This window comes from Cajanus cajan, chromosome 5 (assembly GCF_000230855.2).
Source record: "Cajanus cajan strain Asha chromosome 5, NIPB_CcT2T_4, whole genome shotgun sequence".
Classification (NCBI taxonomy): Eukaryota; Viridiplantae; Streptophyta; class Magnoliopsida; order Fabales; family Fabaceae; genus Cajanus; species Cajanus cajan.
In genome coordinates, this window is record NC_138521.1 from 23,701,380 (window position 1) to 23,725,240 (window position 23,861).

The window sequence follows — 23,861 nt, forward strand, 5'->3', positions numbered from 1 at the left end:
AATTTAATATTGATGAATAATCACTCTCATGAAAGAATTTTTATTTTTTTGTTTTAACTTTTTTAAGTTGTACACTTTTTAATTTAATTTTAATGTTGTATCCATGATATTTAGTTTGATAATTTTTACTTTAGATTAGATATTATCTTATATTGAAATTTATTTTAAATTATAATTTTTTTAAAAAAAATTTAGGTGGGTTAGTGGGCGGCCCGTTTAGCCCACCAACCTGTGGTGGACCAGGCCGGGCTAGAAAAATTTGCATAATAAATTTGGTGGGCCAGTCTGGGTTGACCCACTTAAAAAGTGGATTGAGATGGGCCGGGCCAAATGGGTCGGGCTAGCCCGTTTTGACAGCTCTAAAAAACACCCACATGGTGAATGGGTAAATACCAACTTATATGGGAATGAGTACGAAGTGGGTATAGACCTGCAAAATTTAGTGGGTATGGGAGCAGGTATGGGTACTATGGTACCCGCCCCACCCTACCCCTACTTAATAATAATTTATTTATTTTTATGTATATAAACATATATTAATTAAGATAATAATATTGCTATTATTTTATATCCAAGATACAAGTTAAAATTGTTGGAGTACTTTTTTCTCGAGTTTTATGATAGTTCGTCTTCAATTGAAATTAATAATATCAAGAAATTATGCTACTCATTGTTTGAAGAGTATCACACTAAAGTTAAGAGAATAATGGATTTTTCAACTTCGCAAATGTTAATGAGTCAAACTTGGATAATCTAAATATTAAAAAATTTCTTAATGATTATGACTCATTTGTGAATGATACATTTGAAATACAAATAATGTTTGAATTAGAGCTCTACTTGGAAGAAAGTTTTTTGTCTAAAAGTGCTACTTTTGACATTCTTGGATGGTGGAAAACAAATGGGATCAAGCATTCAATTTTGCAAAAAATTGCTAAAGATATTTTAACAATCCCAATTGCAATCGTAGCTTCAAAATCTACATTTAGCACATGAGGTAGATTTTTGAGTCCTTCTCGTTTTAGGCTCCATGAATTTACTTTGGAGGCATTTATGTATATACAAAGTTAGTTGAAATACAAACAGCAAGGTAATAAATAATTGAAATTTGTTTATTTAATAAAAGTTATTTTATTTTTTATTGTTGGTTTTAATTATTAATTTAAATGATCTAATCATTCATTTTCTTATGATGTAGTCTCTATTGGTATTATTGGACTAAAATAATAGATAAACTTGGAAGATAAGCATTTGCAAAAATATGGAAAAGTTGATTCTGATGATGATGTCAAATGCCAACATATTTATTTTTTAAAATTTATAGTATATAATTTAATCTATATATAATTTTAGTCTAACTAATTTTTGTATAATTTTTTTAACAGGTCTTGGAGAATATTGTTAACACATGATCATGATGTTGGAAGTTTAATTACAATTTTTATTATGTTGATTTTTTTTAAAAGTTTATTTACAAGAATCAGATGTTTTGTAATCTTTATTTATAAGAATTGTTATGTTAGATTTTTTTTTAATGTTAAAGACTTGACAAATTAATATTATGTTTGCTTGTGTGAATTGTTATTTTTATATTAATTTATTTCCTTTATACATAAGTAAAATGCGGGTCATAAGTACGAGTATGGATACAAAGGTACCTATAGTAGGTATGGGGATAGAGATTAAAATTACTACCCGCACAGGTATAAGGCTGGATATGAGTATTGTTTATAAACGCGAGTATAGGAACATGTATTATACGACCCTACCCAGACCCTACCCATTGTCATCCCTAATTGGAGCATAAGTGGAAAATTTTCTTTTCCTATTTTGAAGCCATTAAATTTGCCAAGCTTTATTGGTCTTGCCATAAGTCTACTCAGGCCTTATGCTACAAATCTAAAAAAGATAGCAACTTTAATCCAATTTTTTCTATTTAATGTAAAAATTCATGTCACGATCATGTAATCCATAAGTTTTTTCCATCGATAATTGTTGGGCATACGGAGGAGGTTCACACAAATATCTTCACATTAGTGTCACTACAAGAAAATGACGATTTTGCGACGGTTATATGACCTACATTGCGACAGTTAGAACTGCCGCAAAGACAACATTGCGATGGTTTGGGAACCATCGCAGAATTGTCCGTCACCAGGAAATTTTGCGACGGTTCTCAGAACCGTTGCACAAACCTTCGCAAAATTGGAATTGCGACCCTTTCATCAATTGTCACACCAACTGCCTCTATATTAACATTGTGACCCTTTCATCAACTGTCGCACCAACTGCCTCTAAATTAATATTACGACCCTTTTTTTACCCGTCGAAAATTATAATTTTTTTTAATTTTAATAAATTTATTAATATAACAATCCTCATATTTGGTCTCTCAAGGGTTCTATTTCACGATATTTCACTGTTAAGCGTGTTTTATCCTTACTTGTGTAATTTCTTAGAAACTTCCCAGAAGGTTACCCATCCCTGTACTACTCCAGGTCAAGCACGCTTAACTGTGAAGTTCTGATGAGTAAGCTACCAAAATGTATATGTATGTTGTCAGTATAACTTGTACAAATTAATTCATTTAAGTCATCCTCAAATATACAATCTCATATTTGTACTATAATAATAATATATAATAATTTTATATTACAAATAATAATAATAATAATAATAATAATATATTTAGTTATTCTGTATTTATATGTACTTACTTTTATAATTAACATCTACTTATTTCTATTTAAAATTATAATTTAAATTATTTAATTTTATAATTTATAATGATAATATAATTTATAAAATTATAAATATTTATTTATTACATACTTATAAATTAAATTTTAATATTTTAAATAAATTATTAATTAATTTAATATATTTATTTACCTTAAAATCAAACATATAAAATTCAAAAAAAATGTATTTATCCTTGTTTTATTTTCTAATTATCAACTATTAATAAAATACTAACTTAAAATCTTATCTAATTATATATAATATTCTCATATCAAATTTAAAACCAGATATTAGTTATACAAAAATATTAAGATCATATAGTAAATTGTCAATAAGATTTTACTTAAATAATTTAAAATAATTAATGTTTCAATTATATTGTTAATTAGCAAATAATTTATTCCAAAACTAATTAATTTTTTTATATTAATTATTAGTAAAATTTAATAACTTTTAAATTAACAATTAATTGGATCGATGAAATTCAACACACACGATGAGTTATTGAGCGGAATAATTTTACCAAGAGTTATTTTGTAAGTTATCTTAAATCAAACATATAAAATTTTAAAAATTTATTTATCCTTGTTTTATTTTTTAATTATCAACTATTAATAAAATACTAACTTAAAATCTTATCTAATTATATCATAATATTTTCATATCAAATTTAAAACCAGTTCTTACATTTTTGACAAATATAAATTTTTCTGAAATATTTCATCAATAATATAGCTTTTCCTACAAAAATTTTCTTATCGAAAATATAAATTTTCTGACAGATTTAATTTTGTTTTTATAAGAAATCATCTTCGACTAATATAAGATTTTGTATATATGATTTAAGAGTAAAAGATTTTCAATTTAACGGTTGAATTTACAAAATTCACATTTAATATAAAGTTATTGAGCGGGGTAACACTTAGTAAATTTACACCGATGTAATTATAACCCTCCTCATATATATATATATATATATATATATATATATATATATATATATATATATATATTAAATGTGACTTTTACTAAGTATTACACCGCTCAATAACTTTATATTAAATGTGAATTTGGTAAATCCAACTGTTAGATTGAAAGTTCATATCTCTCATAGATTATATATACAAAACTTTATATTAATCCAAGATGATTTGATACTTCATTTTTATAAAATAAAATTGATGTAATATATTCATTTCAAAATACATTAAAATATAAACACTTTGATTACCTTCCAGTTGTTCAATTTTAACAAAATTTGATATACACTTATAAAGTGATATGAACTTTCAATTTAACGGTTCGATTTACAAAATTCACATTTAATATAAAGTTATTGAGCAGCATAATACTTAGTAAAAGTTACACCGGTATAATTATAACCCCCTATATTATATATATGTATATATATATACAGGGACAGATGCACGTTTGGAATAGTGGGGCACTTGCCCCCACTACTATTTGACATATACATAATTTTTTATCTAAAAAAATAATATATTTTAAAAAATAAAAATTATATTCTAATAAAATAAAAATATAGATTCAAAAAAAATATTTATTTATTTGATATCTGTCAAATTTTTGAAAGAAATTAATTCTCATGTGATAAAATTTTTTCTTAATAATGAATTAATTTTTTAAAAAAATTTAATTATAATATATATATGTATATATATATGTCTTAATATTCACATATACAATGTAATATATTAAAATATATAATTTTTTGATAAAATAAAATTTGTACCATGCATGTTTATCTTTTGTGTTTTTTATTTATTATATACGTTGATTGAAAAAATCAAAATAGTATTGTATATATTGATTAAAAAAATCAAAATAAGAAAAATCAGAAGATTTATATTTCATTTAGAATTGTTATTATAAGATATATTTTAAAATAAATTATCATCTAAAAATATATATTAGATATTAAAAACATATTTATATCATAAATAAATTAAATTGGATTTTTATAAAATTTAACATTTTTATTTTTATATTTTTAATAGTGTTAAAAAGATGGACATTTAAAATAAAATTTATAAAATTTAACATTGTAAATTATTCAATAATATGTGATCTGATAACTCAAAAATTAAGTTATAAAATGATAATTATATTTATTTATATACTCTAACACATCCTACATACAAGATAAATTCATAAGTTTGTTGAAAGATAAATTTATATTCTAGTCACGATTTTGAAATTATATAAAGAAAAAAAAATCGTGTACCTCATGTTAAAGGAAGTATATATAAAATTGTTAATAAAATATAAGTTCATTAAGATAATATACATAATACTTTAAAAAAAACTTTTAAATTCTAATATAAAAAATTGTCTTGTAGATTGCGACGGTTTATAGTAAACTGTCGCAATGCTGAAAATTTTGCGACGGTTTATGACTAACTGCCGCAATGTTAAAAAAAAATTTGCGACGATTTATGATTAACTGTTGCAATGTTAAGCAAATTTTGCGACGGTTTACGATAAACCGTCGCAATGTTGAACAATTTTGCGACAGTTTATGATAAATCGTCGCAATGTTAAACAAATTTTGCGACGGTTTATGATAAACCGTCGTAATGTTAAACAAATTTTGCGATGGTTTACGATAAACCGTCGCAATGTTGAACAATTTTGCGACGGTTTTGAAAAACTGTCGTATGAAGGGTCGCAATATCAAAGCGACGACGATTTCTAGATAACCGTCGCAATTTGTCCGTCGTAATTTATCATTTTCCTTGTAGTGTGTGATATCATCTATTTTGGGTCTAAGCTCTCATGATTTTACTTTTGGTCATTTTTTTAAAAAATCTCATACCAATGAAGACTATATGTATATTTTATAAATTATTATTTCTCCTTAATTATGATCCAACGATGTGGGATACTGTTTATACTCTAATAATCCTCCCTTTAAACAAAGGACCATGGTTTGGTTTAACCTCCCTTTAGTTGAAACCATTTTTTTCATCCACAAGTATTCAATGGTGGCCCTTTATAACTTTAGCCACACCTATCAACTTAAGATACTTGTATCGTTGTTAGCTCACATCAACAAGACACGTCACCTAACCTCCACATTGATAGGAAGAATTTCGACATAAAGGATCCATACCTGAATCCACTACCTCTCATTGCTAAATACTCATCCAAAACTCTAAGTCAATCACCTGGTTGAAACCATCAACTCTGATACGACAATTGGACACTAAGATTTACACACGCACATGTCTCTATATTGGTATGATATTGTACACTTTGAGGTTAAACCCTCATGATTTTACTTTTGATCATGTTCCAAAAAGGCTTATACTAATAGAGATTGTGTGCTTTATAAATTATTGTTTCTCCTTATAATCCAGTGATGTAGAACTTTGTTTGTACTCTAATAATAATATACATTTATGCATATTATTGATGTAAAACTTCAATTTTAATTGAAGAACAATGTCAATTGAACCTAAAAAAATTATACTTAAATTTTATTCATTCATAATTCTCAATTGACAAAGTCGTAAACCTTTTAAAATCCACTATTAAGATCGGATAATCTAGCTTGTGTGAACTTCTTAGCTAGCCAAATCGACTAACTCATTTAGCACCAACACACCATCAAAGTTGTAATTTAATTAATTACTTGTCTTGTCTTTTTTTCTTCTTCTTCTTCTTCTTCTTCTTTTTTTTAATACCATCCCACAATGTGAATCAATGTACCTAATTTAATTTATTGATACTCTCAACTAAGTACAGTATGGAAATCGTGTTTAAATAAGAGTCTTGAATTTTAAAAAATAAATTTAGTGAAAAATTGTAATTGCCTACCAAAAATATTCAACCTTCCAATAACTTGTCACAAAGTCATTGTATTGAAAAATTAGTATGCATGTGTATAATTTTTTTCTCTGATAATAAGATCCATCCATATAATTCATTATGTTGATGATTTGAAAATGCTTCAATTTATTTATGGTATATACGCAAATCCACATCATCGGTGAATGCATCTTATAGTTGCATCCACATTGTTTTGAAAGAGAAAAAAAACGGTATACCAAAAAAAAAGGAAAAAAAGAAAAAGTGGATAGTACGCAAGGGATCCCTTAATCAATTAGGTAGTCGCCCAAAGTACTTCACGCTTAATTAAAAACGAACAAATTCAGAGAATTGCCTTTTAGCATAATTAGTCCACATAATCGACAAGGCCCGTACTGTATAATTAATAATAATAAATGAAAAGATAAAGAAATGCTCTTTTAAGGCGCATAGTATATGCACAGTGGTTTAAGACCACCTTTGACCAAAAGGTTAGACCTCCTTAGAGGAGACAATTAGAGGTTACAGTTTGTAGCCTGAGATGTTATGATACTGACAAGAACTTAACTTTCTTAGGGTAGCATGACTTATTAGGGGTTTCTCTTACAATACAATCCCCTTTTCTAAACGTTGGTCCACAGCCTCCACCCTCGTTTTACTATATACTACTTTATTTTTCTTCCCCCTAGCTAGCCCTCCTTTTCCTACTTCATATTCTTATTCCATTTCTTCAATGTTGGTACTTTGAAACCTTACCTGGCACTGCCAAAGAAGATCCCGTCAACAACAAGATCACTAGACCAATCCCAATTCCCCTAGCCATTGAAAGTATCTCTCTCTAGTCTAATGAATCACATTTTTGAACTAAAAATATAACAAAGTGGAATGTCCCTAACCCCAAGTGAGAGAAAGACAGACATTCCAGTTGTATCTTGTTGCTTTTGAGGAGTGTAATTTTATGTGTTCCCAAAGTTTATCACGGCAATTATTGTGTTATTTGTTTAATCTTGATATGTATATACGTACTTCTATATGCTTGTACTATAATATAAAAATGTAGCTACGGCCTACAGGCGTTGTTTAACACATTTGCATGCATGCATGCAAGCAAATCCCTCCACGATACCCACGTGGCATCTTGATAGACGATATTGTTTATTGTTCTTGTTAATCGTTAAAATCAATTCTAGGATTTTCGTCGAATTAGGTGTTGGATACGATTTGGGTAATTATTATTTTTATTTATTTTTTCTACCCCTTTACATTGGGAAAGTGAAACACTGTGACAGATGGGTCCCATGAAATCCAACAAGCCACGTAACATCATGATTAGGGAGAGCATTACATGTAAGACCGTGTAGAACTGCGGTTGTGAGGCGGTGACCATTACTTACACCACTCGCATGCACGTACGCTCTCGTTTTGAAGACTGTAAATACTTTGGACTACTACAACAACAAAAACAACGCTAATTTGTTTTGAAAACTTGCATTTATTTATATGAAATTTAAATAATTACTACTATTAAACGAGTATTTAGATATTTCCCTCGTTATACGTGATTAAATACAACTTTACTTATTTAAGGATAAACAAAGTAGATACATTATACATACATTCCTTCACACGTCACATGCTAACCAGACAGAGCAGAAGAGGAAAGGCTCAAACTTCGATGTGAAAAAGAAAATCTTGGTTATACATACATAAGCTCATGACAGCGTATTAAATCGATTGAAAATACTATTAAAAAAAATTAATCAAGTACAAGTTAAGAAGGAAAATATTAACACTAGCCAAGAACTTTTGTTGTTCAAAAAAGTATAAGAATCACATTAAAACTTGAAAAAACTATATGGTCCCACAAATGATAATTTTGAAAGAATTTATTATTAAAAGGTAATGAGAGAGTGTGCTAGAGTATGATCCACGTTAGACGAGGTTGCGTGAGGATGTAGAAAATGTGTGTAAATGAAAACATAATGTCTTGGGCTAATCGTAGTTTACAAAGCGAATAGAGAGAGCATCTTTTGGAAAGCGGTGGTCGTCCCCGTTTGTCGAACTATGGTTCATCAATCTCTAGACGATCTGATTCTCTCACTCTCTCTCTCTCTCCGTGAATGTTTTTGAATCTTTTGATCGAATGGGGTCGATATTCCAGAGGAGGGTGTTTGGGCTTGGCCATGATGAATGTGGGGTCCCTTTGCTTGTTTTTATAATATTGATTTTGAAAACATAGTTTATTTTTTCTTTTTGGTATAGTAGTTTCTATCTTTGACCCATAGAAATGTGTTGTTGTCTAGTGGACTAGACACATAAGAAGCCAAGTGAGAAGCCAGGGCAGGCAGAGTTGCTTTGATGATTGCAGGGTATCTCATTTGTGATACCTTTATCTCTTTCTCTCTCTTTGGCCACTTTTTCTCACTGTGATCCAAAAACCAATCCAAATCTCAGGATCTTCTTCTTCTTCTACTACTACGGCTACTAATACTGTTGCCCCCATCAGCAACTGGTCCTAAAAAGCAATGTTGGAGTGATGGGGTTTGGATTCGGGGCATGAGGTTACTATCATGACAATTGACGAACTTGGCTTTGTTTTGGATTCACGTGATTCCCACGGTACAAAAACTGGTCGTTGTGGTTTGATGTTTCTTGTTGCTGCAGACTTGATGGATTGGACGGCCTATAACAACTAACGGAGTAGTACTAGTTTGGAACAAGAGTGGTCATTGTTCTGTTCAACTTCAAAATAATAATAACTCCTCGCATATATGTACACTCAGTACTGCTACTAACCCCACAAATTGGACCTATCCCACCACTCATCAAAGTGCGTGACAAGCCAAAAAATAAATTTTTTCTCGCATCTACCATTAGCCAATCAATATTTAAGATTAAATCATGTGCATCTCACAATCCTAAACCGACAAACATTGCAACTTCAGATTCACTTACACACATGATACAATTACTATATATCAATTATATATGATTCTTTGATGTTAATTTTTTTAAGTGATTTTGTCATATGAGAACTTTGAATTTATTTTATAAATATTTATAATATATTTTTATTTAATATATAAATTAAAAAACTTTAACACGTTTGAATTTGACTCGGTCAAACTAAGGTTCTTAAATTAACTATGAACACATATTATTCTGAGTTTTATTCATATAAATACCGTTTTAAAATATTTTTACACAAATATTTAATAGATTTTGATTATTTGTCACATTATCTTTTTATTTATATAACGTACAATTTTATGAGTTTAATTAATGGTGATATATAGCCATCGTAAGATACCTTTAAAGTGTCATTCAATCATAAACTATAGTTTTTTGATTAATTGATTATGTAAAACTTTTTACTTTAACAGGTTATTATTATTAAATTCAAATTTTATTGAACTCTTAAAAATTAAATTCTTATTATGTTTCCAATTTATATACTAGAACTTTCAATAATTCTTATTTTTAGTTTTTATAACTTTAAGGTTTAGAGTTTAGGGTTTCAATTATAATTAAAGTTTTATCTTTAATATACATAACATTATTAAGATAAAATTTTAATTAGAGAATAACATCAACAACATTTATGATATTGTATTTCAATTCTATCATTTTATCTATAGTTAAATTAATTTAATAATGAAACGCCTATTCAACTTTGGTACACATGAATTTATTTATTCTCTATAATAATATAAGTTGGACTAATGAGTTAAAATATTATTTTTTTAATTAAATATAGTATTATTATAAAATATATTTTTTTTCCATTGAAATAAAAAAAAATGTAATAAGAGAAACAGACACTAACAAATAATGTTATACAAATTATTTTATGAATTTGGTATACATGTATCATTTTTCTTAAATATAATCATAATTTAGCCTAGTGATTGGGTGTGGAGAGGTTGGGGTAGTTAGAAGCATGAGGACCTAGGTTCAATCCTCATTGCAACCATCTTTATAATCTTTCCTATCTTTACAAAAAAAAATATAATCATAATTAAATCATTTAATTCAAAGAACATGTTGAAAATAAAATTTAAATTTATGAGATTATTAACTAAAATTACTTAACACTTTTATTAATTTTGATAAATTAATTATTTATTTCCTATATAAAAAAGTATTTTATACTTTCCTTGTTGTATAAAAAGTGTCGTATTAAAAGAAAAATTTGTCTAAAACTAAGTGTTATATTAAATTTTTAATGTACTATTAATTACCTTTTCTTCATTTATACTCTTAATAATATTATGTGGAAAGTGATTGTTATATTGCATCATTTTTAGAAAAGAAGATTAATTATATGATTAAATTTATTTTTTCATCTATTTATTAATTTTTTAACATGTGTAAAATAACTTTAGACCATACTTATTATGAAATAGGAAGAATATTTTATAATTAATAACTAAGTTTTAAGATTTATAGATGATAAATTGTGACTTTTTGTATAATATATAGTTTTTAATTTATATTTACATAAATAATCTATTTTATATATTATTTACGTAAATATACTAAAGTACTGTGTGTAGTGAAGAATTATTTCTACATCAACCGATTTGTGAATTAAAATTTTTTTTCCAGTTTTTTTAAGTCTCATGAGAAATCGGTTTTTCAAAAACCGATTTCTCAATGAGGTTACTTTTTTTTATAATTTTTTTTTCGAATTTTTAATTTATTTTGTTTAATTTTTTTCCAAAATTATTTAAATTATAATTAAAATTTTAAATATAATAATTTTATAATTTTTAATTAACTTGAGTATTTAATTTTTTAATACAATATAGATATTTTAATATTTTTAATTATTTTAATAATTTTATTTTATTTCAAAAAATAAACATGTTTTAATATTTTTATATAAATTTTTAAAAATTATTTTAAAAATACATTTTACTTCATAAACAATTTTTTTGGCGTATAATTACAAAGCGCATATAATTACATGCAAAGCATGTAATTATAAAAATATTTGCATAAAAAATATTTAAATATGTATATTTTCTGAAATAAAATGAAATTATTAAAATAATTAAAAATATTAAAATATCTATATTTTATTAAAAAAATTAAATACTCAAATTAATTAAAATTAATAAAATAATTATATTTAAAATTTCAATTATAATTTAAATATTTTTTAAAAAATTAAACAAAAAAATTAGAAATTTATTTTTTTTAAAAAAATAATAATAATTTTTCTATTTTTCATGAAGCTTAAGAAAACTGAAAAAAAAAATTACGCTCATAAATCGGTTGATGCAGTAACAAATTTTTATTGTGCACAGTACTTTGATATGTTTACATAAATAATATAAAAATAGATTATTTATGTAAATATAAATTAAAAACTATATATTAAAAAAAAAAAAAGTCGATAAATTGTTGTAGAGATAGAAATAAATGCTGTGTATTTAGGTTGAGAATATCAAAATTTTAGCATTTAATATATGGTATTTCCAATGGCACAGGCGTGTATAGCAGAGAGTATAGGGTTAATTAGGCGTATTGGGATTAGAGCGTGTTGGTTGGGGCAAGGGAAGGGAGCGTGAGTGAGGTGGCGTAATGAAGAACTACTACTACTATTCCATTTTCCTTGGCACTTGGCAGAGATACGGATAGAGACAGAGGTTTTGATGTAGTAGTATTGGGTTTGAGACTCATAAAGCCTCGTGATCGGAGAAGCCAGGCAGATAGATCCACACTGTTTCCACTGTCACGTGCCCACTTTTGACTACCCAATGACCAAACCAAACCACACCACACTCCCCTATAAATTCACATCATGCATCAAAACATTTTTATATAACAACACTCTTGCTGTTGCTGTTGCTCATACTCTGGGTCCCCTCCCTCTCACACACTTGTGCATCCCCTCCCTTGGCAGTTAACGACAACGTGCACTGCACCTGCTGACTACCATTTTAACTCTTTCAAACGCTTTATCATTGCACTCTCCCACTTCACTCCTTCTTTTAAATTCCACCCCCAACGCTCACACTTGATTAGTTGCTCGCTCGCCATGCATCCTTGTTACTGCGGAGCCTCCCAGGGGCACGTGATAGGCACCTGCACCTGCACCATGCTCTATGACTATGACTATGCCCACGCCCCCTACGACGACTATTCCTCTTTCACGCCCTCTCCTTCTTCCGTCGACTGCACGCTCTCCCTTGGCACCCCCTCCACGCGTTTGACCCAAGAAGACCGTCGCTCTTCTGTCTCTAACTTTTGTTGGGACTTGCTCCAATCCAAACACACCTCGCACAACCCTTCCAAGTCTACCAGACCCTCCAATGCTTCCTCCCACAACGACCCTCTCCTCGCTCGTCGCTGCGCTAACTGTGACACCACTTCCACTCCTCTTTGGAGGAACGGTCCTCGTGGCCCTAAGGTCTCTCTTTCTCTTTCTCTTTCTCTTTAACCAATTCAACATCTCTTCTCTTCTTCTTAATTCGACATAACTCTTTTAATATTAGTAGAGCTTATATATAATATAGTGTTTCTTAACTGATATATTCTGATAATGATGATACATTGGTAAGCCCAAGTGAGATAGACATGGCAATTAAGAACTAAGGAAAACTTTCATTTCCAAGAATCTGAGCAGTTAATGTTTTTTTATATTCTATTGATATTTATGGTGTGGTGTGTTTGAATTGAACTGCAGTCGCTATGCAATGCTTGTGGGATCAGATTCAAGAAGGAAGAGAGAAGAGCGAGCGCCGCCGCCGCCAGCGCCACGTCAGCGGCGGTTCCCGGCGGTGTAATGGAATCGGCGCACGCGTACGGGCAACACAGCAACACGTGGTACGCGCAGTCGCAGAGCCAGAAGATGGGGAACGAGTACCGCTTTATGGAGGATTCCGATAGAGAGTCGGAGAATGGCATTCCGTTTCTCTCTTGGAAGCTCAACGTGGCGGACCGAACTAGCCTCGTTCACGACTTCACCAGATGATGGAGCATCGAACGAACGACGCTGATATGATATCGTTCATACGTTAACAATAACGAAGAAAAATGACAAAAGCATGTAGCTAGCTACAACCTTGACGTTCAAGACCACGCAGGTGTACGTCGACGTTTTACGATGGATGGTGATGTAGATGTTTTTGATTGCGATGGTTGCATTATGGTCTCGTCAATGTGATGTTTTTTTTTTTTATTCATTTTCTTTTTTGTTTGGTTCCTTTTTCTCCGTCTTGTGAAAGATGGAGTGAGAACGGGATAATTCTATGTTCTTAGTTTGCTTTTTCTTTGGTCTTGGCTCTTTAACTTTCTCTTTCAGTTACTTGCTAATCCCACCTTTCTGTTGGTTCACTTTCTCGGACTCTCGGTTATATATATTATTCTAATTCTATAGTATCGATGATGTCCATGACAATGATCGCATGTGGACCTTTTGATGCGTTTTATGGTCCATTTTGCAGTGTTCTAAGCCGAACTCGTTTTTTGAGTTTGTGTAGACTCATACGCTGATTTGATACACTTTGGGAAAGAAAGAGAGTGAGAGGTTGATGGATTTAACTGGGGTGTTGCAATTCTGACGGTTCTATGTGTATATGTTGGATCACTGTTCTCTCTGAACCGGACACCGTGCGGTTCAGAACAGTAAAACTGAAATATCTTTATAGATCATTTCATCCAATCCCTCGGCACTCACTGCCTACTAAGTTACCTTTTCCATCATCAAATCTACCATCATTATTTACAAGTACTAGTACTATTTTTTTGTTGACCTATGTGCTCATCAAAATTATGTACTTAGTTTTCAAATAAACGTTTTTCAGAAATTATAAGCAAGAAAATGATTATCTGTTCGAATTTGTATATTTAAAAAAAATTAGAAAAAAAGGGAAACCACATTCTTACAATTGTATATCTAGTTACTTATTTAACAAAATGGTGGAGAGAAATTATAAGCAAGTGGCTATCAGTTTGAATTTGTCTATACAAAATTTGGTTTTAGTTTAAAGGGGGCAATTCGTTATTAAATATCTTTAAAATAAAAGTTGAAAGAGTATTGTCCTACAATTATGATCGACCCACAATGATAATTTAGTTATCGGAATATTTAATAAATCTCTTATCTTTATTTTCGATAGATGGGTTTTGTTTTTAAATTGAATATTTATCTCCTCTAAAGCATTTCATTTTTTTTAACATAGTGGTTGAGCCTTGTGGCCTTGATTTTTTAGCCTATTTCCTAATTCTTGATCTCAACATTTTTTTATTATATCCGTGATTATTAAGTTTCATGTATATTGTACATACTTATCTTATCAAGTAGTGGTTTATATCTCTTGTTTGGTATTATAGACAGGTCATAATTAGCGAGATAGATCAATCATCTACCCTCTTATGATAGATTTAGTCAACATTTGAGTAACATAACGAGGTTGGTCAACCAAAGACTTATCAGGGTACAAATTGTATACATAAAAAAAAATAATTAACAAGATATTGAAATGAGTATGTGATACTTTGGAGAAATACTAAAATTAATTTTTTTTTACCTAAACAAAATTTTTGGTGTAAAATTCAAAGTTAAATATTTAGATACCTTCAAGTTAGAACCAATATGTCGGTGTACTGATGATGCTGCTACAAGAAATGTTACATATAGTGACATACAAAAAATGTCACTATAAGTATAAAATAAATAGGTATAAATTTCTTTGACATATAACTATATACAATTTTAATATTGATTTTGAATAAAATTTAACAACATATATTGTGTATCACTATAATCTATAACTATACTTTTTAATAATATACTACAATATATTGTACATATATAATGTAGGTAAAAATTATTTTTAATGTTAAGTATTATATCACTATTGTGACACCTTCTACATTGCATGTGATAGTAAGCATAAGAAAGAATGTTTTAATCAAAAATTGGCTTTATTCATAACTAACTTACTGAATAATACCAAGTCTGGAAAAGGTTACCACATAACTAACTCCACATGTCAATACTCCAACAATTACTTCAAAATAAAAATATAACAAAATAGTCTAACATCATGTCCTAAGGGAGGACTGAACAACAAAAGCAATGAACTTTAGCTATGTCTCGATGTCGCATATTTTATCAAAATATTCTCATATAAGGATTATGTCTCGTCAGTCGTCACCAATATCATCAACATTCCGATGAACCTCCCCTACAATAACATACATACAAAAATAACATTAAAAACAAAGAGTGAGAAACATCTCGCTTTGGTTCATAGCATAGAATAAGGTTGAATAGTCACACTACATTAAGATATTATCAATGTATATATAAACACTTAAATTAATATCAACCACGTACAATTGGATCAATCAAGATTCACTATATCATTCATCATATAACTCGTTACACTATACACAGACTACAATTTGCATATGCATACAATGCCAATCAAATTTATATGTATATACACACACACAATATATATGTATGGATTTGTAGATTTACGTGCATATAATACATGTCACACACAAGACTCAATACAATATCATGTTATCAATATGCATATTCATAACGATTTTTCATCATCACAACAATTTGCCAACATTGTTCCATTTGCAACATTCATTCATCATAACATCACAATCATATAAATTCAATCATCATACTTAATCATATTCATCAATTAGCACAAGAGTCATTCATATCATTCACTATTAGCTATAACAAAAAAAGATACTTGATGGTCTGGCACAGGATGGTGCCCAATGACAATCAAATCGCACCTAGCGTGGCACAACCAAAAAGCATCTATAGCTCTTTGAATGACCTGTGTCCGATGTGACTCACCTCACACCTAGTGAAATATCCACAAGGAGTTCACACACTCGGTGAGGACCAACCCACGCCCAACATGAGCGGTACAGAGAGAAAATTTTGCTCTCAACCTATTGATACTATCACAGTGTTGATAGATCAGTATTGAAGAAAAGGAAGGGAAAACATACTGCTGAAAAATACATCAGAATTGCATTCAGAAAAAAATGATGAAAGATTACAAAACTATATCTTATATACACGAGGCTAAAAAAACTAATTAACAACCTATAACAACCTAACAATTAACCCAAGAAAAATATAAACTAACTAGAATACATATTTACAGTATAAAGACAGTTGTATAATTGTATACTCCAATATCCCCCCCTCAAGATGGCAGAAAAGCATTCTTCGGTAAGGATTTAGTGAAAACATCTGCTAGTTGATGGTATTTTCTGACATGAATCAACTTGATAACGCCTTTGGTGACTTTATCTCTGATGAAATGTAGGTCAATTTCAAGATGTTTTGTTCTTTCATGAAAAGTAGGATTGGAGGCAATGTGGATGACAACTTTATTATCACAATATACAGATGCAAAAGGGGTGTTGATGTTGAAATCAGCTAGAAGGTTCCTCAGCCAAGTAATTTCATTAGATACAGAATATATGGCCTTATATTTTGCCTCTACAGATGATTTACTCACTATTTGCTGTCTTTTGGATTTCCAAGAGATTAAGGAATTTCCTAGGAAAACACAAAAGCCAGTTGTGGACTTTCTACTGTCATGACAAGATCCCCAATCCGCATCAACATATTTATGCAATCTGGTATCTGAATTGGCTTTGAAGAAGATACCTTGTCCAGCTGTGTTCTTGAGGTACCTAAGTAACATATTAGCTTCATTCATATGGTTAGTATATGGATTAGAAACAAATTGACTTAACTTATGTACTGTGAAGCATATGTTAGGCCTAGAGATAGTCAAGTATAACAATCTGCCAATAAGCCTTCGGTATTTTCCAATGTCTAGTAGCTTTGTGCCATATTTTGTTTTTAGTTTCAAATTGGATTCCATTAGGATAGATGAAGGTTTGCATCCCAACATTCCACAGTTTTCCAAGATTGACATAGTATAGTGCCTTTGACACATAAATATTCCTTCTTTGGATTTGGAATATTCTAATCCAAGAAAGAATTTGAGGTCTCCGAGATCCTTCAACCTGAAATGTTTTTGTAAAAGAGTTTTGTATGTGAAATAACATCATTGCTAGGACTAGCAATGACGATGTCATCCACATATACTAAAAGAGAAATGAAATTTGAATTAGTCCCTTTAGTGAACAAGGAATAATCAAATTTTGATTGCTTGTAACCATGAGATAGTAAGGTAGTACTGAATTTATTAAACTAGCTCTTTGAAGCTTGTTTAAGGCTATAGATAGATTTTTTAAGTTTACAAACAAGAGGAACAGGTGTGGTACTAATGATATTACCATTTAAAAAATCATTTTTGATATCTAGTTGAGCTAAATGCCAATGTTGAGATGCTACCAAGGATAAGAGTAACCTGAGTGAGGTGATTTTTGCCATAGGGGAAAAAGTTTCCTGGAAATCAAGACCATACCGTTGAGTAAATCCCCTTGCAACAAGTCTGAGTTTAATTTTAGCTTGAAGAGCCACTTGCAGATAATGGGCTTTTTGTCTAGAGGAAGAGACACCACATCCCAAGTATTATTGACTTCCATTACAATCAATTCATCAAAAATAACTTTCTACCAGGATGTGTGTTTGATAGCCTGAGCATAAGTTTGTGGTTCAACATGTTTTGAAATTCGAAAAATATAGTGTCTATACGAATTGGATAGATTGGAATAATCAAGGTAATTTTGGATAGGATATGTAGTGATCGAAGAGTTTGTGGCATTATAACAATGATAGTCACTTAAGTATCTTGGAGGATTGGAAGTTCGGTTGGATCTTCGAAGAGGAGGGTGGTCCGCAATGGAAGGTTGTGTGTCAGTTGAGGTGATGTGAGGAATAATGGTAGTATGAGGTGCAGTAGGAGTGTGATCATCAGTGTCATCCAAGGTATGTGAATGAGTGATATTAGGGGTAATATAAGAATCTGTGTTGTCAGTATCATAAATGGTTTGATGTGCAATTTTGAATGGGAAAATATGTTCAAAAATTTTTACATCTCTTGAAATAAAAATTTGTTTGGTGGAAAGGTCAATAAGTTTGTAACCTTTGTATCCCTTGGGGTAACCAAGGAAAACAGCAGCAATAGCCCTATGAGTGAACTTGTGTCTACTAGATAAAAGGGTAGATGCATAGCATAAGGAGCCAAAAACCCTGAAATCAACATAGTTAGGAATTTTATCATACAAAATTTCAAAAGGTAACTTAGAATCCAAAACAAGACTTGGAGTTCTACTCATGAGGAACACAACAGTTTTGACACATTCGCCCCAAAATTTTAATGGAACATTAGATTGAAACATTAAAGCACGGGCAATGTTTAGGATGTGTAAATGTTTCCTTTCAATCACACTGTTTGTTGTGGTCTTTCTACACAAAAGAATTGATCAATGATACCTTTCTTTGAGAATAAATCAGTGAAAGAAAGTTCCTTGGCATTGTTAGACCTGAATGTTTTAAGAGTTTTATTGAATTAAGTTTCAATATAAGATATGAATTGTGGTATGACAATATTACAATCAGATTTATTTTTCAATAAGAAGATCCAAGTGAACCTGCTTTTGTCCTCAACAAGAATTAAAAAATATTTAAAACTATCATATGTATGTTCCCTAAAAGGTCCCCAAATATCAAAATGTAGTAAATCAAAGAAGTTAGGACTAAAATGATTAGGATTAAGGAAATAAAGTCTATTCTACTTAGCAAGTTGACAAGTGCTATAATGAAAATGAGAATCAACAGAAGATAGAACAGTTTTATTAGCAATCAAATTGTACACATTAATAGGAACATGACCTAATCTTTTATGCCAAGTATCATATGAAACAAGGTTACAAGAATCAATGGTATTGAAAGTAAATTTTGACTTAGGAAAATAAAGGAATAGTAACCCTTGATCTTGTTTAGCAGTGCCAATCCTCCTCATTGTAGCGAGGTCCTAAAGTACAAAATTGTTAGATTGCATAGTAAACTGAAACTAGTTTTCATTAATCAAATTAAGAAGTGAAAGTAAATTAAATCGAAATGATGGTATGAATAACACATTGTGAAAATGAATGTCATCATTTAGTTGAATACTTCCTATTCCTTCTATTTTTACTTTAGTGGAGTTAGGCAGCATATCATAAGAATCAGATAAAGAAGTGTATGAATGGTACATGTTTCTATCATAGTATATATGAGATGTGGCCCCTGAATCAATAACCCATCTATAATTAGTATTATGCATCAGTAAATTTGTATTCATGCAAATACTTGTCACATTTGTAGGGATAGCTTCAACAGGATTGTCAAGCTTCATTTGATTGGTTAGGAAATTGATTAATTGTTGGCATTGAGCAGGTGTTAAATTGTCAGATTTGTTCTGATTTAAAGATTCTGGGTTGTCAAGGACTTGATTGGCAACATGAGTTTGCCAATTCTTAAAGCTGTAGTTAGGAGGATATCCTACAAGCTTATAACATTTATCCTTTGTGTGGCCTAATATACCACAATATGCACATTTTGGCCTTTCCTTTCTATTGATTTTATTGTGATCAGTAGTAGAAGATTTAGTGGAAGAATTAACAAGAAAAGCCATATTATCAGAGTTTATAAAAGGAGTGCAGGTTACAACAGTATCAATCTCTCTTTGTGTTTCTTCTTGAAGAACCAAAGAAAGTGCATTACCAATTAGAGGTAGTGGATCTGATAAAAGAATCTGGCCATGGATTGGGGAGAAAGAATCGTTCAAACCCATCAAGAACGACATTACATATTCTAATTCATTGTAGAATTGAAGATGTTGCAAGCCTCCACAAGTGCGTGGAAAAGAGGGTTTGTATCCTGATAACTCCTCCCAAATTGACTTTATTGTACTCACATCATTAATTCCTTGTTGAAGAGACATGAGTTGCCTCTTGAGTTGAAATATACGAGGACCATTTTTCCTCGAAAATCTTGATTTCAAATCGTCCCAAATTTCTTTGGCTGTATTTACAAATAGTATATTGGTTATAATCTCATTGGAAACAAAATTATAGAGCCAAGAGATAACTACATTGTTCCCACGAATCCACATAGCGTATGTAGGGTCATCAATAGTAGGTTTTGGAAGGGAACTATCAACAAACGAAATCTTGTTCTTCACGGAGAGAGCCACCAACATAGCACGACTCCATGTTGTGTAATTCTTGTTGTCAAGTGGCTAGGAGGTGAGAACAAGGCCAGGGCCATCGAAATGGTGAAGAAAAAGTGGATTGGTTGGATCTAAAGTGAGATCTTTAGGAGTTTTTGCCATGGAAGCAAGATTACAGACGCAAGAGGGTCAAGAAGTCTAAGTTTATCCTTCTGATACCATATTGATACTATCACAGTGCTGATAGATCAATATTGAAGAAAAAGAAGGGAAAACATACTGCTGAAAAATACATCAGAATTGCATTTAGGAAAAAATTGATGAAAGATTAAAAAACTATATCTTATATACACGAGGCTAAAATAAACTAATTAACAACCTAACAGTTAACCCAAGAAAAACAGAAACTAACTAGAATACATATTTACAGTATAAAGTCAGTTGTATAATTGTATACTCCAATACAACCATAATGGCACCTGGCGGTCCCAATATGGCACTTGACATCGTATTAGAGAAACCGTGACTTTTAAAAAGGAAAATTGCATACAATGAGTATAATTTATTCATTTACAAATGCAATCAGTAAAACACTTCAAAAAGTTAAGACGCGAATCTAAAAGATAAAAATCACACATAATTATATTCTCATGTCAACTTCTTATACAATTTACCAAAACACATTCTCTTAGGGTTCTTACGGTAACCCATGGGCAATCCAAGATCCACAAAATTAGTTTGATACACAAATTTAATCATACATACAAGTTAGTAACATCAATTAGAGCATTGAAGAATCATATAGAAGATAGAAACCAAGAATCAGATACAAAATTGAGGTTTTTCCTCATATGATGCATTTGACAGAAAAGATATTGGGGTCAATCTCACTACTTCACAATTATCCCATATTCAAAGTGAGATTACTCACTCTCCTTGTACCTTGATGAACACTAGTCGAAGGAAGTCAATCTCCAAGGTGATCTCCCACAAATTTTGGTTTTTCTCCCAATTCTTTAGAGCATAAGTGTAGAATGAAAAAGATGAGAACCTAAAAATAGAAAAATTGTTGTAATTCCTCTTTTAAAACTTAACTCTCATTTAACCCTTCAATAAAAATATTTTAACCAAGGTTCACCTTTGCTTCCCTCAAATATTAATAATAACATATTATAATAAACCCCACATATTTCATATAAATAAATTACATTTATAAAAATTCTCCCTCATATATAAAAACTAAAATTTAATAATTAATGAAAATTTTGAGGTGTTACAACTATGGTATATATCACTATATGACATTTTTTTGTAATGTGTTGTCGTGTTTGTAATATTTTTATTAATAAAAAAATATGTTTAATTATACCAAATGATTTTAAAATAAATTTATTATTACTTAATTCAAATTAAATATTTTTATTGATAAAATAAGATGTTCAATTTTTGGATTTATCAAATAGAGACTGGAAGCTATAAAAGAAATAAAGAAGTTGGAGAATGTTCTTGTGCCATGAATGATAAGATATAACTTCATGAATAAGAGTTTAGTATATGGTATTGTGATTTGGTGAAGTGATTCTATAAACATGATGGAAAAATTCATACATTTTTAATAATTCACACGCACTGGGAATAATAGGATATAACTTCATGAATAAGAGTTGAGTATATGGTATTGTGATTCGATGAAGCGTTGATTCTTTGAATGTGGTGGCAAAATTCATATATTTTTAATAATTCACATATGCACAAAAATCATACATTTTTAATAATTTACACTCGTGAATAATAGGATATAACTTCATTAATTAGAGTTGAGTATATGGTATTGTGATTCAGTGAAACTCTGATTCTTTGAATGTGGTTGCAAAGTTCATACAATTTTAATAATTTACACACACACATAAATGTTGCCTACACACACATGCATGCATGCACACCACACACGCACATCGCACACATAAAGACGCATGCACATACACACACACCTAAGGCACACTTTTCCCTAAACATGCATAAAAACTAATATTATATTAGAACATAGCATGACGAACAATACTAACAAAAGAAAAACGGAAAAACACCTGAGACAATCACATTCACCCTCCAAAGCTCAATCGAGATTAGTCGCACTCAACAACGCGAGCATAACCTTGACATCCAAAGGAGGAGACAGTTTCACTAACTCATTACACTTACTAACCTTGGCCTTTATAATCTCCATTTTACCCTCATCGCTAAATCTATGGGAATTATTAGGGGTGGCAAAACGGGCCAGCCCGCCCCGTTTTGGCCCGCCCCGCCAATGGCCCGCCAAAAACGGGCCGGGCCGGGCTGGCCCGCCAATGAAAAACGGGTTGAAAATGCTGGCCCGCCCCGCCTAAGGATGGGTTGGCGGGCTGGCGGGCCAGCCTGTATACCCAAAAAATATTTAAAAAAAAATGGAAAAAAAAAATATTTTATGTTTAAATAAAAAAAAAATGAAAAAAAAATTATAAAAAAAGGAACCATTGCTTGTTACCATAAGCATAAGTACCAGGAGGAATGGTATGCTCTTCGGTGGCTGCGGCTGGAATGGAATTCATTTACGTTTTGGCTGTTGGCTGAAATTGGTTTAGGTTTTGGCTCTTTGGTGGCTGCAAATGGGCTCTATTGGGCCTGATTTTTTTTTTTTATATTAAGCCTATTATTTATACTAGCCCAATCACTAAATCAATAAATTACCTATACGGGCTTGGTGGGTTGGGACGGGCCAGCCCGCTATTTGGCCCGCCGGGTTGGCGTGTTTGGCGGGCTGAAATGATGGGCCCGGCCCGCCAATTTTTGGCGGGCCAGCGGGCCGGCCCGCGTGCCACGACCCATTTTGCCATCCTTAGGAATTATCCCTCTAGTACTAGGGAACATCGATTGTCCCATCGAAGCCCTAAAATATATAATTCCCTACCTCATACCCAATGGTAGCCTATAATGAACATACTCACTCTTAAAACCTTTGAAAAACTAGGCAAACAAACTAAACAAACCCTTCTTTTTAACCTGTTCAAAGAAATCCAACCTACACCCGAACTCTCATTCATCTGATAAAAGAACATGAACTTCGCCAAAGTCAACTTTATCCCCATATAAGTACACAACACTTTTTAAGACTTAAAGGAA

At 30.8% G+C, this 23,861-nt stretch overlaps 1 protein-coding gene and 1 long non-coding RNA gene across 2 annotated transcripts; one reads left to right on the forward strand and one right to left on the reverse strand.

Annotated features, from left to right (window-relative positions):
* Positions 1–12,106: 12,106 nt before the first annotated feature.
* LOC109810503 (GATA transcription factor 18) lies at positions 12,107–13,852 on the forward strand. Its single transcript, XM_020373991.3, has 2 exons — positions 12,107–12,991; positions 13,268–13,852. Exons 1-2 carry the CDS (start codon positions 12,620–12,622, stop codon positions 13,553–13,555), a joined length of 660 nt encoding a protein of 219 aa, XP_020229580.1. The 5' UTR covers positions 12,107–12,619; the 3' UTR covers positions 13,556–13,852.
* A 1,639-nt stretch (positions 13,853–15,491) lies between these two features.
* Positions 15,492–21,850, reverse strand: LOC109810454 (uncharacterized). Its single transcript, XR_014433741.1, has 2 exons — positions 21,645–21,850; positions 15,492–15,773 (listed from the first exon to the last, which is right to left on the reverse strand). It is a non-coding gene; the product is annotated as an uncharacterized LOC109810454 (long non-coding RNA).
* Between the last annotated feature and the right edge of the window lie 2,011 nt (positions 21,851–23,861).